The sequence below is a fragment of the Hydra viridissima genome, unplaced genomic scaffold (genome assembly GCF_058129835.1).
Source record: "Hydra viridissima isolate aposymbiotic clone 2 unplaced genomic scaffold, HvirCarnegie_v1 scaffold_2, whole genome shotgun sequence".
Taxonomy (NCBI): Eukaryota; Metazoa; Cnidaria; class Hydrozoa; order Anthoathecata; family Hydridae; genus Hydra; species Hydra viridissima.
In genome coordinates this window covers 8,897,792-8,914,891 of record NW_028324301.1, presented here as the reverse complement: position 1 = coordinate 8,914,891, position 17,100 = coordinate 8,897,792, and the positions used below count along the sequence as shown (strand labels likewise).

The window sequence follows — 17,100 nt, the reverse complement described above, 5'->3', positions numbered from 1 at the left end:
ATATGAATGGGCTATTTGATACGAAAGTCTTATTATTTGCCGTAAAGCGTATTAGGGTTGGCTACCAGGTAAAACTCCTCGTAACGAAAAAAATTTAACCCCACTTTACACAAGGATTTGTTAAATTCTTCTTACTATTCACAATATGAAGCGAAAAACTGTATTTTTTGTGCAGGCGGCGCGAGAGAAAACAATAACGTCATTGACTTTTCTATCCAGTGGAATAAATCGTCGTATTAAAAATTAAAAGCAGGGCTGGATATTAGGGGTCCTCTGCTTTCTTTATCTAATATTGATTAAATTTCCATAGGACCTAGTTGTTTTTTAAAGCCTAAAAACCATCTTAGGAAATTTAATCGCCTCTCTTGATATGTCGACAAGAGTTGACAAAGCTCTGAAACAACAGAAAGAAAAACATCACGCAATATTGAGAGAACTTGTTAAAGAACTCCCTAATAAAACTTGTGCTGATTGCCTAAGTAAAGGTACGTTACGATGGGTATTTATGTGTCTTTTGTTAAGTCTTTATAGCCAATGCTATTAAGCTGTAAAATCATTACCGTAAATACACAATGATTTACATATTACTTAAAGATTGTAATCACAATTAAACATAACCAAAAATAATCACTTTAAGAAGTTAATGTTAAGATGGTAGGCTAAATTTTATAGAATAAATTTTATTATTCAGTTTTTACTAAAGTATAAAATATTCTTTATCTATTTTACTTTTTAAAAGTGCCACAATGTGTAATACTATGCAAGATACTTTAACTTTTGAAATTGGTTTACTGACATAACCAGTACTACACATTTCCTCATATCAGAAGACTTTTCCATTTTAGGGCATAAAAATAAATCTATTTTAATGTTAAATGTGTGTATGAATGTATCATCAGTTACATTCATTCTTTTAAACATCTTATTTGACTCAATATTTAGTTATTTTGCCAAACATTTCAATTCTCCTAAAGGTTTTGTTTGAAAATTTTATTGGTATTGTTGAATATATTATTCATTTACTACCTTTTTAAATATCAACATTTATTATAACTACTTAAATTTAGAATTAAAACTATTTCTTTTTGTTTTTTATTAGTAATGTCACAATTTTTCAGGACCACGATGGGCTTCTTGGAGTCTAGGTGTCTTTGTTTGTATTCGTTGTGCAGGTATTCATAGAAATCTTGGTGTTCACTTGTCAAAAGTCAAGTCAGTAGATTTAGACTCATGGAATATAGATCAAATTGAGGTTTGTTATCCTAATCTGAACCTTTAACCTCATTATTGATGTTTTTTTTTTCAAAATTAAAAAAATTATTTTTTGAATCCTGATGTACAGCATTTCCCATTATGAAATATTTCAACAAAAATTTGTTTAACATTCTGATTTTAGTTTTTATACTAAAGTATGTATTGCATCAGCTCTCCAACATAACAACTTACAAATCAGAATTTCTAGCACATTTTTTTCCATTTTTCGGAAAAATTCAGTTAGTGTTATTGCTGCATTGAATGTTTTTGCTGCGTTGAATGTTTTTGCTGCGTTAAATGTTTTTACTGCATTAAATGTTTTCCATTATAACAAATTTCATAGTAATTTTTTAAAAAAACAACAAGATTTACTTATTTTTTTAGAATATGTTGAAATGGGGAAATAAAAGAGCAGGAGAGTATTATGAGTGTTATCTGCCTCCAGAGTTTTCTCGACCTAGTGAAAATCAGTATCCTTTTTTTGATGGGAACTTTTATATACTGTTAAAACAAGTGTGCAATATATTACTTGACCTTTTTAAAAAATAATTTTTAAATGGGTATTCTTGTAAATTTCAGTTTTATGAATAATATACTTTTATTGCTATAGTTTTACATAGGGGTTTTAAAATATAGAAAGTTAAGTCAAGTAAACTAATTTGTTAAGTATTTGAATAACTTTAAAGAATTACACATTTTTTCACTCAAATTATTGAATGGAAAAACAAATACTTATCAATTTTATCAATTAACAATATGACAAAATACAATGCAAAAATGTTTTGAAGAGCTGTTTTTTTTTTTTTTTCATTATTTGAATTTACTAAAGCTTTTATTTTGTGACAATAGTTCACTTCAATAATGGTTGTTATTGTTGCAGATTATTGCTTCTTGTTGCAGTTATAACTCCTGGTTTATCATGTTACCAGTTATCACTCCTGTTTTACCAAAAGTTAAAGATTTAAAAAAAATATTTTCCAAGTATTAAAAAAAATAATAAAGTAAAAAAGTGATAATATTAGTTTAATTAAAAAAGTGGTATCTAGCAATCAAAAGTGTAAATTAAATTCTAAACTTTTTACATTTTTGTTGTAGGTAGAATTAAATTTTAAAATTAGATTACTCTTTATGTAGATTACATTCTATGTAGCTTTTCATATTTTTGTTGTGGGTAAAACTTGATGTAATATTTTTAAAAAGATTTTTGGGAAATTAACTTAACTTTTTTCCAGTGCTGTTGAAACTTTTATTCGAAATAAGTATGAGAAAAAACTTTATATCATGAAAGATGGTGAACCTGCTCCAAATGATTCTTCAAAAATAAATCTCGCAAAGGATAATGATACAGTAAATGACAAAGAAAAGGTATATGTTTTTTATTTTTTATCTTTTTAAGTATCTGAATTATTTTTGCTTTTTGTTTTTTGACTAAGTCAACCATCTGTTTTTAAGCAAATGGTTATATAACAGGCTGCAGAATTCTTTTCATTCTGATTTAAATTTCAATATTTAGCTTCATAAAACTTAATACTGAAATCTTAATCAGAATCTGTAAAGTTTTATTGAATTATTTCAAAATTAAAAAAAAAAAGAATGCAATAATGAGGTAATACATTATGAACTAAAATGTCTGTAAAAGGTTAAAAAAAGAAATTGACACAGTGAATCCATGACAACACTCTTAAACAAACCTTATCTTTTTTTTTTTTTTAAAGGTGAGTTCAATTGAAAAACTTCAAAAAAAATGATTTTAGTGTTGCTTACAAAAGAGTCTCAAGAGTAAACATTACATTTTTCGAGTTACAAATTACTAAAAAAAAAGTTGTATCTACAATTTAGTGCAGACAATAAGAGTAGGAGTGTAAGCAATTCAAGAGTATCTATTTAAACACTACTCTAAAGTATTCTAAAAAGCATAAAGCTTTTCTAAAGCTAAATGTTAAAATTTAAATCAGAATGAAAAGAACTCAACTCAACTTCGTGATATAAGCATTTGCTTAAAAACAGATGGTTGACTTAATCAGAAAAACAAAAAGCTATAGTTTACTGATAAAAAAATGATAAACTCAATATTTTTAGATTTTTGAATTTAAATTCTAAATAGTACTACTTTAGAGTATTTGTATAGACTGCATGCATAAGGTGAAGATACTACATGCGTAATTATGTAGACTACTACATAATTACGTGTGTAGTATCTTCACCTTACGCATGCAGTCTATACAAAGTTCCTGCCTTCTGTCCATCACAAGTCACTTTGTGCACTTGAGGCACAAAAGGAAGTTCCGCCTGGTTTTCCACTAGGTAGAATTTGTTTTTGTACCTCAGGTGCTTTCAATTGTGTGAATTGGATGGAGAATGGTGTATACTTTATGAAAATTTTCTTTCAGGATCAGTTTTCTCTGACAGGATGAATTGAAGGCTCAACTTTTTTTATCACTTTCTGAATAAGTCACTAATTGGTCTTTAGGCTACCAAGAACAGTATAGATATGATAAATCTCAAGTAACAGGATATCTGAAATGAAAACTATGCAAAGGCTATTTTTTACACTTTCAAACAAAATCTTTGGTTATCTTATAAGAGACTGTAGGATTTTCTTGTTTAATAAATTATCTCTGCTGAGAAAAAACAGAAAATGATGGACAATATATTTGGCCTGAGAAACCAGACAGATTGAAAAGAATCAATGGAAAAACTTTTTCTTGAGAGATTTCCCTGAATTTTTTACCATGAAGGTTAAAAGGATATTTCTTGTGTTAGAAGATACCTGAGCTCCATAACAAGAATCACTCTTCTTGGGAAAATAATAATTACTATCATTGCTTTGAAAAAGCAACATAGCAGAAGGTTCTGAAAGACTACTGAATAGGCCTTTCAGTATTTATAATGCAACACTTTATTATTATTATAACCAATAAGGAAGCTCACCAATAGTTTCTTTTAAGAATTGTGCAAGAGTGTACTGATTCTGCTGCCAATTTCAGCTTTTAAATGATGATTGATTGCTATTTTTTATTTTTTGTTTTACTTTTTTTTTTTTTATGAGACAATTAAAAAAGTAAACTTTTTGATTGACCCCATCTTATCAAAACATTTTATTTAAAAGAGGGAAAAATACAGTTAAAGCAAAACTTAAAATTTCATTTTTTAGAAGTACTTAAGTTTTGGCTTGATAAGGGTAGTGAGCTAAATGTCTACGATTATGAAAAAGTATCAAGCATGTTCTCTTAAAATGTTTTTGATAGATATTAAGTTTACTAACATTTGATTAACTATTGATTTATATTTTTAAATTACAAATATATTGTCTGTTAGATTTAACAAATCTATATGAGTAAATTTATTTGTTTTTTTAAATGTTTTTTCAGGTTCAGGCTGCACCTGCTCGTCAGCGAAAAGATCGATCAGATGACCAAAAAACCCCAAACAACAATACCATATTAAAAGTGGCATCACAGAATAGTACTGTTAGTTATGTAAAGTTGTTCAATTTTGTATGCAACAGTGTTATAAATGTTTACTAAAAAATTAGTCTTGAATTTTATGCCACCACATTTTATTGTGTTAATCTTGTGTGTTTTTTAAAATTGAATGTCTGACTTTTAAAGCAGTTATTATTTTAAAAGAATGTAAATCTCTCAATCTTTGCGTAACAAAAGAATCAGACAAAATCTCTAGTTACTTCCATACCCTTTAGGAATCTTCTCTTAAGCCTGCTGCTCATCAACCAATCAAAAGTTCTTCTACAAATGACTTGCTGTCACTTTTTACTCCCGCTCAAAATGAGGCAAAAACAGATATAGTTAGAACATCTGCAAGTAGTGGTAATTTATTGAACTTTGATGGATCTGTAAGTATAAGTCATTTTATATTTAAGTTCATCAACTAACATATTGTTACCCCTTACTTATTGAAAAAAATGTTTGAAAAAAAGCTTTGGAGGCATTTATAAAATGTTTATACTCATAAGAGATATTTTTAAGTTTTAATAATAATCAATGAATGTAAATATAATAATTATTAGTAAAATTTATGCTTAAATATGGAAGTTGATTTAAATAAAATGAAAAAAAGAGGTGACAGTATTTGTGTATAAGTTTGTTTTCTTTTGGTGATAAAAAAGGAATTCTACATTAGTTAATTAGCTTGTTAGCAATGAGTTAATCAATTTCCATATGTAAAAATTGTATTGTGCTGAAAAATTACTGATGAAATAAAAGATTTTCAACTGTGCTTACTATTTTGACAATAATAAAAACTGATTTTATGTTCTTGTTTTAGCATTCACCTTTTGAACATTCTTCTACAGACTTTTCTCACCCCATCACCTCTGATCTACTCCAAAATTCTACTAATGCGTCTATTGCTCCCCAAGAGCCTCAAAAATCAATAAAAGGTTTTTAAATCTTCTTTAAAGTCTAAAATATGGAAGGTTATGGAAATATTTAAAAGACACTTAAATACTTCCTACTTTTTTTAGACTCAATTCTTTCCCTTTATGCTGCTGGTAATTCAACACAACAGAAAGTTTATGGAGTTCCTGGTGGTGTTTATTTACCCCAGCAGCAGCCACAACAGCAACAAATGATGAACCAAGGCTTATACGGTTATCCACAAATGCAAAACCAGGTGCTTATATAATCTTTTACTCTGTGGTTCTTTTAACCCTTAGTTCTGAATATTGTAAAAATACTTCAGAAATTTTAGAAGTGTGCCGCGTTTTTATCTTTCCTAACCATAGAGAAAGTTGATAATTACTTAATTACATTTATATTGAGATTTAACTATTGAAGCATTTACTAACTCAAGAACTAGGTTTTCCTGGTTATATACGCCAGCAACTGAAAGGGGCAAATACTTGCATAACAACCCCTATAACGTGCAAAACAGATCGTTTAGTTTTTACTCTTTTAATTCTAAAGCGCGTTTACGCGTTTGTTGTTTTTTTCTTTTAATCACTAATTATAATTGCCATTTTCAGGTTAACCAGATGAATTACCAAATGCAGCAAATGTCAATTTTATCAAATAACCCTCAAGCTAGAGTTACTCAACAGCACCAAATGTACAAACAGCAGTTCAACGTTGCAAACCAACAAAGTAATGCTTTAAACCAGCAAAGTAATGTTTTTATGCCTAACCAGGGATTTCCGTATGCAACAAATTTCAACAGCAACCTGCAGAATAGCCAAATGGGGAGTTTGCAAAATGCAAACCAAAGTTTATACTCACAGTCTGGCTTTGGTGGTCAACCGTCATTTGCTGGTAATGTTGGAGTGAGTACGCCCAACAACCACACCGTGTTTACAAATAACCAGAACAGTTTTATCACTTCTGAAATGAATGGCGGACTAATGGGAGGTATAAGTCAGCAAAACATGTTTCTAAATAATACTGATACCAGTATGAGTGGAGCATCGAATGTGGGAAATAGTGGATGGTTTAGCCAGCAAAATGTAATGAACAGCAATTTTAATAAGGGACACACAATGAATAACCAGTTGTGGAGTTAAAGATTTTTCAGATGATATGATAAAGGACATTTGAATGTCGTCTGTTTTTTTTTTTTGTTTGTTTGTTTATTTTTTAAGTTTTTTTAAAAAAATTTTACTGCGTACCATAATCTATCAATCTTTTTTTTTTTTTTTTTTAAAAAAATGTTCTTAAAACATAACACGGCACAACTTGATTTTCAATCTTTTCAATCGAGTTAAAAGAAAAGATTCGTTGAGTCTCACTTTAAAATACATTCTTTGATGAGAATAGAAGATTTATTATTTTAGACATTAGTAATAACTTTCTATATTTTATTTTGTATTAATTACAATAACTAACACGACGTTCATTTCGTAAGAAATCTTTAATACAACTGTTGTAACAATATTTTGACGGGGGTAATCTGTCTAAATGAAATAAATATAAAATTACTAAAAATTATAATTCTGTTTGTAATGTGTGCCCTGATTTATTACTTGGCTGTACTAACACCAAATGCATTAAATCCTCTGAAATACAAATAGTAATCATTTTCTTCCCTAATTATCTGACATACAACTAATAATCGTATTCTACGTTTTCTTATGTTTAAAGTTAAATCTAATTTTAAAGAGAACTTTCAATAAATGAACTAACGAAAAAAGTTGCCGAGTTTCAAAACCAAATAAGCTATTTTTACAAATCAAACGTACAAATACTAATATTTATACAATGTGAGAAAAGAGTTTCGGCAAGAAATAATTTTTTAACAAAAGTTCGCACGCATATGAAATGTTAGAATGGAAGTTAAACTTAAAGAAATAGCTTATGTATTTAATTTTAAAAACTCTATTTAGAAATTTTTAGATGACAAAAAAGGCGTAGGGGAAGTGAGGGCATAACAGCCCCCAAAACGTTTAGATTAATGAAATGTGAAAAGAAAAACGACATTTTTTTTTTTAACAGTTTATTTCAATAGTCACATTATTAAGCTTTAAATTGCTGCAATTAAGAAAAAAATAAAACGGTTTTTGAAAATGTATTACACAAAAATTACACTTAGTGAAAAAAACGGTTATGTCCCCGTTGTGACGCACAACCGCACCTTCACAAAAATCGTTAGGGGTACACTTTTTATGGTATATTTTCTTTACAATTGTCACAGCTCAGATCCCAGCAAACATCAAGTCTAAAAAAGATGTCTTTTAGAGGTATAAAAAACGTCTAATACGTCTAAAAGACATTTAAGACGTCTTTTTTTAGACTAAATGTTTGCTGGGATTGTTTGCTGATTTTGATGCAAATTTGCATGTGTAGGCATTTTTTGTATTTACTGTCTGAGTTTTCTCTTTCGAAATACTTACAATTTCCGTAGGTGTAGCATTTTTTGTTTCGGCAGTTTTGGCAACTGTTTGAGCATTTTTGCTTTTTTTAGTATTTAGAATGTGATTAAATATGATTTATAAGATTAAAGTAAAAATTAATAAAATACCAAGTTATTAATATCATTTGTTACGTTCTCTATCAAAGAAAAATAATAATAATAATAATAATAATAATAATAATAATAATAATAGTAATAATAATAATAGTAATAATAATAATAGTAATAATAATAATAGTAATAATAATAATAGTAATAATAATAATAATAATAATGATAATAATAATAATAATAATAATAATAATAATAATAATAATAATAATAATAATAATAATAATAATAATAATAATAATAATAATAATAATAATAATAATAATAATAATAATAATAATAATAATAATAATATATTAAAATTAAGAAATACCTACAATGAGATATATACCTACTATGTATAATAATATAATAATCACCAGATATACATAAATAACAAGATAAAGATTTATACTCTTAGCTTTATATTTTAATCAAAAACTCATTTATAAAAATTAAATAAAAAAATACGAAATCTAGTTTCAAACTTCTCAAAGCAAAAATTATTTCTATTCAAGTTTTTACATGAACGCTTTCAAGTGTGACGATTGTAATTATTGTCATTCGTAATTATCTAACTATGATAAATATCAAACGTATGCGGCTGTGCCTCTGGTGCGTCTATGCGGTTTCGCCCCGAAGGACAGTTTTTAGAAAGAATACAGTTTCATAGCTTGCTTATTAGGTTATGTTGATATCAAAAATGGTTTTCACTTGATGAAATAACGCTGATAACACATATATGTGTAATCATTCGTCATCTTACCCCTTGTTCCCCTATAGGGGAACAAGGGGTAAGATGACGAATGGAGCAAGATGAAAACATATTGTTATCTTCAAAACTCAACTAAATATGAAATCTGACTGTTATTAAGAGGGAAGTAGATTACATCTACTAGATTTATTTATGCTTTGTTTGTAAATATTATTTTCGGAATCAAAGATAATTGTTAAAAAGTTTTTTACTATATAAAGGAAAAAAAAAATTTATCCACTTGTATTTGATTTATTTCATCATTACATCACCAGCCAAAGGTAAGCAAGAATTTCTCATTCAGTTTGTTCAATTTGGAAGCCATACAAGTAGTATTAAGCTATGATAACTTATTTATGTAGAGTTCTGAGTCATTTTGAAGATTAAGTAGCCTAGGGGAAAGATGAACGGGGCAAGATGACTCGTTTGTCCTTTCGCCAAAGTACATGTTTTACCATAAACCTGTAATGTAATAACTTTTGTGTAGCTTAGTCATTATTACATTGCTTTATTATGCATTAAAATGTTTTGTTTGACGTTTGCTTTATTTTGTTGTGTTGGAATTTGCTATGAACTGATTAGTAGACATTTTTTTGCATAGCCCTATATAAATATATAGTTTGATTGTTTGAAAAATTACATAACCGCATACGGGGCAAGATGATAATTTGAGGTAGCTTTAGTTAATGAGTTTTTCCAGGCAATTTTTAACTTTTTTGATTTTTTAATGATTTTTTTATTGAATAAGATATATGCTTTTGAAAACGTTCGTTATCTTATCCCATGTTCCTCTATGTTTAACACTAAAGTTAAATATTGCTTAATCCTCAAAAGAAAGGTCTGGAAAAATATGATGTAAATATAATATTTTTATCAAAATAAATATTTTTATGCACAACTTCTCAGGAACGCAACAGGCACTCTTTTTGACATAAGCGAAATGAAGGAAACTGTTTTACCGACGCATGGTATATTTTTTGCCATATTAGATAACATTTTTAAAGGGAAATTTTAAGAAAAGGTTGTGCCTCCATATGCGGTTTTGCCCCCACTTCCCCAATCTAGTAGAGACTTGAAAACATATCTTTTAAAAACGTTTTCGTGTGTATACCGATCCTTCACCTTTTGTTACGTCACGTTGCGCTCAATAGAGGAAACTAAAATGTTCTTTTCAATGTTATTTATAATAAATTATATTTGTTGTAACAAGATATTTAATTATTAATAGTCAAAGTGCTAAAATAAAAGTGTTTACATATAGCGGAGAGGTTTAAGTTAAAAACAAATCTCAGACGCTTAACTTTCATTTTACACAACTTTTCTAACTGCAATCTCTCAGTTAACGATTGTTAATTCTCTGTTAAGGAGCAATTTGGGCGTGCTTACATATTTCAATTAGAAATGTATAAAAGAAATTTTACTTTTTTTTCTGAATTATTTATACCAAAAATTCATGTCACATGAACTATTTTTGTTCCATTACTAAAATTTTGATTTGCGTTGCACCGCAATAATTGAAGTAATGTTTTTGAATAAAAAATCTCTTAGAAAATTTAGTTTTTTCTCTCTAATTTAAGGCAAATAATCATATTGTCTTACGTTGCATAAGCTGAAGAAAGCTGAAATCACTTTTTTAACTTTGTTGGTAAACGATTTTTTACTTAGATTGCTTGATGTTTTATACAATTCGCTCAGATAAAAATATTTGCTTTAAACGGGTAATAGAAGCAAATTTTTAGCTCGAACAAATGTTTTATACAGCATCAATTGCACATTTTAATTGTTTTCTGTTTAAGAAACGTGCGCTCTTCAGGGATAATTTTTTTTTGGAGTTTTAATTTATTTATAATTGCAAATGGGCTAAAGTTAACTATTTCGTGAATTATTTATACCTGAAAGTGTCACATTAAATATTTATACTTCATAAAATTTTTATTAAGTTTTTGTAACCACTCCAAAATAATAGAATTTCATGTTTTTTCATTAAATTTTATATTTTACAATTTAACAGAATTTCTTTTTCTTCGGTAAAATTTTACGTTAGTTCTAAATTGTTTACTTTGAAAATGATCAAAAAATTCACAGAGAAAGAAAAGCAAAAAATTAAAATTAGATAGACTTGATTATATAAAGTTGCATAGGATTTAGTTTTTTTAAATCGGAGAATGCAGTTAAGAAACAAGGTGAGAATAAACTTTGCTACCAATCTAATGCTGGTCTTATCATGCCTGGCTTTCAGCCAATCATGTAAAAAAAGAAAAATAGAAGCTAGCGGAGATGTAATTATTTTTGGTATGTTCCCTGTCCAATATTGCGAGAAAGAAAAAATTGATGATACAGCCGTAATTTGGGCAGAGGCAATGAGGTATACCATCAATCAAGCAAACTCCCACATGAAAAAGATTTCGTTCGGTTACACAATTTACGATTCCGATAATTATGCCGTGCTCGAAGGGACAACTGATGCTACAATAGACATTTTACTTAACCTAGACACACAGTATTTAATCTATAATCAGTATTACGTCTGTCTAGTAAATAATTCCATACTAAATAAGGTTTTAGGTCTCGTGGGCCCAACGGACTCAACGAATTCTATAAATGTTCATCAGTTGACGTCGTTTATTGAAATCTCATTAGTCAGTTACAGCGCAACAAGTTTTGAACTTAGTAACAAAGAATTATATCCGAACTTTTTCCGCACTATGCCAACAGATGAGTTTGAAGTTATGTTCATCACCGATTTGTTAATTCATTTCAACTGGACATACGTTTCAATTATAGCCTCAGACAGTTCGTATGGAAGAAATGGCGCCTTTTTGCTTCAAGACATGTTTTCAAATAATGGAATTTGCGTGAGTGCATATATTAGTCTTGGCGATGACTATGACCAAAATGAGTACGCAAATGCTTTAGTTAAGGTAGCAGCTCAATCAAAAGTTGTCATTTTTTGGGGATTTATTGATTCAGCAAAAAATCTTCTCAACGATTGCCGTTACTTGAATTTAACAGATGTTAACTGGATTCTGAGTGAATCAAGCACTCTCCAGGACTGGCTGATTGAATTTAAAAAAAACTACGCTGGTCAAATTATGATGGTTTTGCTCAGCTCACACGGCGTAGATGATTTTCGAAATTTTTTATTAAATAGTACTTACGAAAACTCAAGCGAATGGTTAAGAGCACTGTTTGAAAAATACAGCGTTAATAAAACATACCATGATGTCAAGCTTGGTGATATCACCCAGTCATTAGACTTCAGCTGGGTAAGTTACATCCAAACTGCTGTAAGTGTCTTCATAAACTCATATTTAAAATACCAGGAATGTCAACACAGTTTAAGCTCTTGCAATCCAGTATTGATTAAAAACAGGAGAGATTTTAACAACATAATAAAAAATATTAGCTTTCACACTTTTGAAAATAATTCATTTCGATTTAATAATAATCAAGATCCCATGACAGCTCATTACAATCTTTACATAGCTACCAACTTAACTACTTTGTATATTGGTTCTTGGTCGTCCGAAATGCGCTTTGAAAAAATTGATGACAGTATTTTAAATACCATTTCATCAAAGTGTGCAGAGCCTTGCCCCCCTGGTCACTTTGCTGTGATTGATTTGCAACAAACGTGTTGTTGGATTTGCGTTTTTTGTGCTGAAAACTATGTCAAAAATCAAAAAGGATCAGGAGAATGTGAAAAATGTAAACTGGACGAGGACTATTACTCAAATGCGAACAGAACCGAATGCATTAAACTGAAGCGCATTTTATGGAGTTTTAGACAGAAAGAGCAACTTTTGCGTCTAGTAATTGGTTTATCCTTTTCACTATTAGGAGGGGTTATAACAATTATTTTTATGCTGGTATTTTTTGTGAAAAGAAATACCCCGATTGTTCGCTCATCAAATTTTAGGCTCTCGCTGGGTCAGATGGGGGTGCATCTTATTCTGTTTGCAGTACCAATCCTAACTCTCGAAGAAGACTCGCAATTGAAATGCTTGAGTCGAACTTACATTGGTGGACTACTCTATTTTGCCATCATCACATTAACATCAATTAAAGTTACGCACCTAATCACTGTTTTCGGAGCTTTTCGAAAACTTTCTAAAAAAGATATGATGCGTATAAGATTCAAAGAAGGCCTTTTATTCTTCTGTGCAATTTTGATCTATGTAACTATGATTTTAGTGGTTCAAACAATGTATCCGTTAATTATTATAGAAGAGGTAAATGTAAACGCGTTGACTGTCTATAAATATTGCAATACTGGAACATTTTTCTTTTTTCACATTGGTTGCGTTTTCATCCTACTTATATTTTGCGCAATTCAAACTTTTCGCGGTCGCAAATTACCGTGGAAGTTCAATGAAGCAAAGTACGTTGCGTTTGGAATGTTTTCATCCTGTATAGTTCAAATGATATCAATTCCAATCGGACTCAGTTTGCAAGATCCTGTAAGTAACAACTTATTGCTGTGTTTAGCATCAAACCTTTCCAACTTATTACTGTTCGTTATTTTGTTCGGTTTTAAAGTGAAGATAATTTTATTTGATCCTGAGCAAAACACCATCAAACGTTTTCGAAAAACAACGTTGAAAGGAGTACTTGAATCAAATACCAGGCAAACTAGTTCACGGAACGTTGAGAAACCAGATTTAAACTTATCGGAAACAAACGGATTGTAATTAAACGAGGGTAAACCAACTACCTAATTTTATTTGCTTCATCTTAAATAATGGTCGGATGATTTTTGCTTGGTGTATTAATTATAACAAAAAGTTTAGAATTAGAAAAATAGTTTGTAATATATGCTCTTTTTATATGTGTTTGTATATATATATATATATATATATATATATATATATATATATATATATATATATATATATATATATATATATATATATATATATATATATATATATATATATATATATATATATATATATATTAGTGTTATAATACAAACTAAATAATTAAGCTAGGTTTATTAATTATTACTTAAAGTTATGACGTAATGACAAATATGGCATTAAAATTTTTTATTAAAAATTACTTTTTAAACCTGCTTGCTTCGTTTATTGAACTATGCTCGCTTCGTTTGTTGAGCAAACTCAGCTTTGACGATGGACCTATAAGAGATGCACGTGCAACCTATTGTTTTTTTTTTGCGAACCATGCTCGTTGCGTATTGTTACAAATCTTTTGTTTTAAACAATAGAAATTAAATTATATTAAAGTCTGTCGATCCGTCGAAAGATTTTGGTCTCGTCTAACCAGTCACATCAACTTCCTTTTAGTTATTCAAGATAACAGCAATAGAATCAGGTTTTAAGCTTAATTTTATATAGCTAGATATTCTTAATATTTTAAGAAATAACGCTGATGATAATATAGAAATTGAGATCATTTACTTAACTACTTTAGTACATGTATAACTAGAGATATAGTAAATAATACAAAATATCAACTGGTTTTGTAGCTACCTAGAGCTTATTGGTTTCATGTCTAGGTAACTACTCCATCTACTATATTGCTGTAGACTTCTAGTTTATGAATATTATAGAATTTTCTATTTTTATGTTTAACAACAGAAATATATACAGTTAATGATAAATAACTTATACATAAAATAAATGTAAATACAATAAAGAAATAAATAATTTGTCACAGTTTTAAAGAATTTCGCAAAGCCAATTTATGGTAAACCGCAAGAATAACTATTTAATTTTAACATAACATGATTTACCAGCGATATATAAACTAATTTTTATTTGACAAAAACAAACGGGTTATTATGTGCTTTTTATGACTAGTGAAATAATATATGAAATATGAAAAACGAAAACATGAAATATCTGGCTGCATTTTGCAAGATAATTATAAATTTGAATAACTTTTTAAAAGATTTTGCATTATCAAATGAATTATAAAAAAAGCCCATTAGAAAATCCACATTTAAAAAAATAATGCATAGTGGCATATATATTATGGAGCTTATAGGGTAGTCGAGGCAAAAAATGGCGACATATCGGAAAAAATACACAAAATTAAGCCTGGTGAATGAAGGACCAAGGAGTTGAATGAAACGAGAACTTGACAAAAAATTTTATTTAAGCTTTTTTATATTTCGCTATACTTTTTTTAGTCATTTTAAAATTATCCTTACAGGTCTATTTTATTATTGAGGGAACTTTGTTTACACTAAAAAAGTTCCCAAATTTACAAATGTTTATCTGGGAAAAATGATGAAAATCTGTTCGTGCCGACAACTAATTTCCTTTACCTAGGTGTAATTTGTTTAGTAATTTGTCAACGCGTGAAGTAGTTACTTTATCCTGAAAAGTCTTATTAAACAAATACTATAAAAGTTTAAACTAATAACATGTGATCAGAGTTTCTGTTTTAAAACTGTGGACAGCCATTTTAATAGATTTTTTTGTTGACGGGTGAAAATTTAGAGTTCGTCGGAAACTCGCATGGCTCGCTAATTTCTGCGGCCTTTTTTATGTAAAGCAAAAGGTTGCACGTCCATCTCTTATAGGTTCATGCTTTGATGTGATGATGTGGTAATTTTCCGTTAAGCACAAACTAGATTGTTTACCACCAGATTTAAGTAGTTCTGCTTGATTGAAAATATTCCACGTAAAGATAGACTCTAAAACATAATTTTTACAATCCCGTACGAATTTCGAAAGTTCAGTGGATTTGGGCTTACTTTCATAAAGAAAAGAAATTTTCGGTTTGAACCATATTTAAAGGTTATCTCAGTAAGTCCGATATAATAATGCCCCTTTTCTCATGTTGATGAGTTTTTATATTGTAAATATAAATAAGGTTTTTTCTAAAGGATTTTTCATTTTGTGAGTATAAAGTGGTTGGTCGGCAATTGCATGATTGACTGTTATAGTCAGTAATATTACTATTCTTTTATTATGAGTAGAAATATTTTTCTTGATACTTGAAAAGCAGCTATAACTAACCTTTATGTTATTCCCGTTAAAAAGTTTGTGAAATTTATGGTCTCTATGGAAGCATTTAGCTATTAAACCCAGAAATAGCTTTGCTACGTTTATTCTAACGTTAAGTAAATACGGAGAATTAAACAAAAAAAACGCTTCATTTTCGAGATCCTGTATTACATTCTGGAGTATTTTCAATCAAAGAAGTTTTGTCTTAAAATTCGCAAGAACTTAGAGTGTTATTAAACGGTACGGCTCTATCAAAAACTATATTACTGATGCGGTTAGAAAAAATTTTGGAACCGATTTACTGATGTTTAGAGGGTCGCTGACATTGTGGAAGCAGCAGACACCGTCATGCCTATATAGTCTTGTGCTATTAAGCCCGTATTTTTTGGCAATAGTATGTAGGATGAATAGGCCTACTAACTCGTACAATTCAGCTCCATCAAAACTTCCCATAGTGACATCAAAATCAGGGATGTTTGATTTTTTAATCCGCATATTACTTCCAGTAAAAAGTTTTCCTGGTATGATTGATAATTTCGATGGGTTCATCAGGAGTTATAAATTCATCAGGAACTGTGGAAACCTGGTGGTAAACATTGTATTTTGTTTGATGAAAAAGTACCACATCATCACGTCGAAGCTGAGTTTGCTCAATAAACGAAGCGAGTTAACATCAAAGTGTCGCCACAAAAATAAATTTTTAATAAAAAACTTTAATGCCATCATAGAAGATACTTCATAGCACTTTGTTGTATATTTTTTTGTCGCTACGTTTTTTACTGTTTATAACATCTGATCGCCGTTTGCGTGAAATTTTAAATAATGATAAATAAACCTAGCTTAATTATTTAGCTTGTATTATAATAATAATATATTCACTCTACTTATACTATGCTGTATTGAGCACTCTTACTGGAGGTATTAACATAGTTTCTACAATTATATATATTATATATATATATATATATATATATATATATATATATATATATATATATATATATATATATATATATATATATATATATATATATATATATATATACATACATACATATATATTAAAGAATATACAAAAGAAGAAAATGAAAGAAGAATGTATAAAAAAAGAAAATAAAAGAACAAAACTTTTCACCTATTGTTAAGTGGAAAATTATGAAGCAC

General features: G+C 28.8%; 2 protein-coding genes across 3 annotated transcripts; both read left to right on the top strand.

The window, feature by feature from the left end:
* The first annotated feature begins 192 nt into the window (after positions 1 to 192).
* LOC145184801 (uncharacterized) lies at positions 193 to 7,190 on the top strand. Of its 2 annotated transcripts, none has more exons than XM_090079309.1 (9): positions 193 to 485; positions 1,119 to 1,252; positions 1,639 to 1,724; positions 2,487 to 2,619; positions 4,626 to 4,724; positions 4,955 to 5,107; positions 5,539 to 5,653; positions 5,738 to 5,886; positions 6,239 to 7,190. In XM_090079309.1, exons 1-9 carry the CDS (start codon positions 371 to 373, stop codon positions 6,767 to 6,769), a joined length of 1,515 nt encoding a protein of 504 aa, XP_089935435.1. In that variant the 5' UTR covers positions 193 to 370; the 3' UTR covers positions 6,770 to 7,190. The 2 variants fall into 2 exon arrangements, with proteins under 2 accessions (XP_089935435.1, XP_089935434.1); XM_090079308.1 differs by having other exon boundaries at positions 4,626 to 4,733.
* A 3,725-nt stretch (positions 7,191 to 10,915) lies between these two features.
* LOC145190997 (metabotropic glutamate receptor 3-like) lies at positions 10,916 to 13,770 on the top strand. Its single transcript, XM_080067917.2, has one exon. It carries the CDS (start codon positions 11,125 to 11,127, stop codon positions 13,648 to 13,650), a length of 2,526 nt encoding a protein of 841 aa, XP_079924043.2. The 5' UTR covers positions 10,916 to 11,124; the 3' UTR covers positions 13,651 to 13,770.
* Positions 13,771 to 17,100: the final 3,330 nt, after the last annotated feature.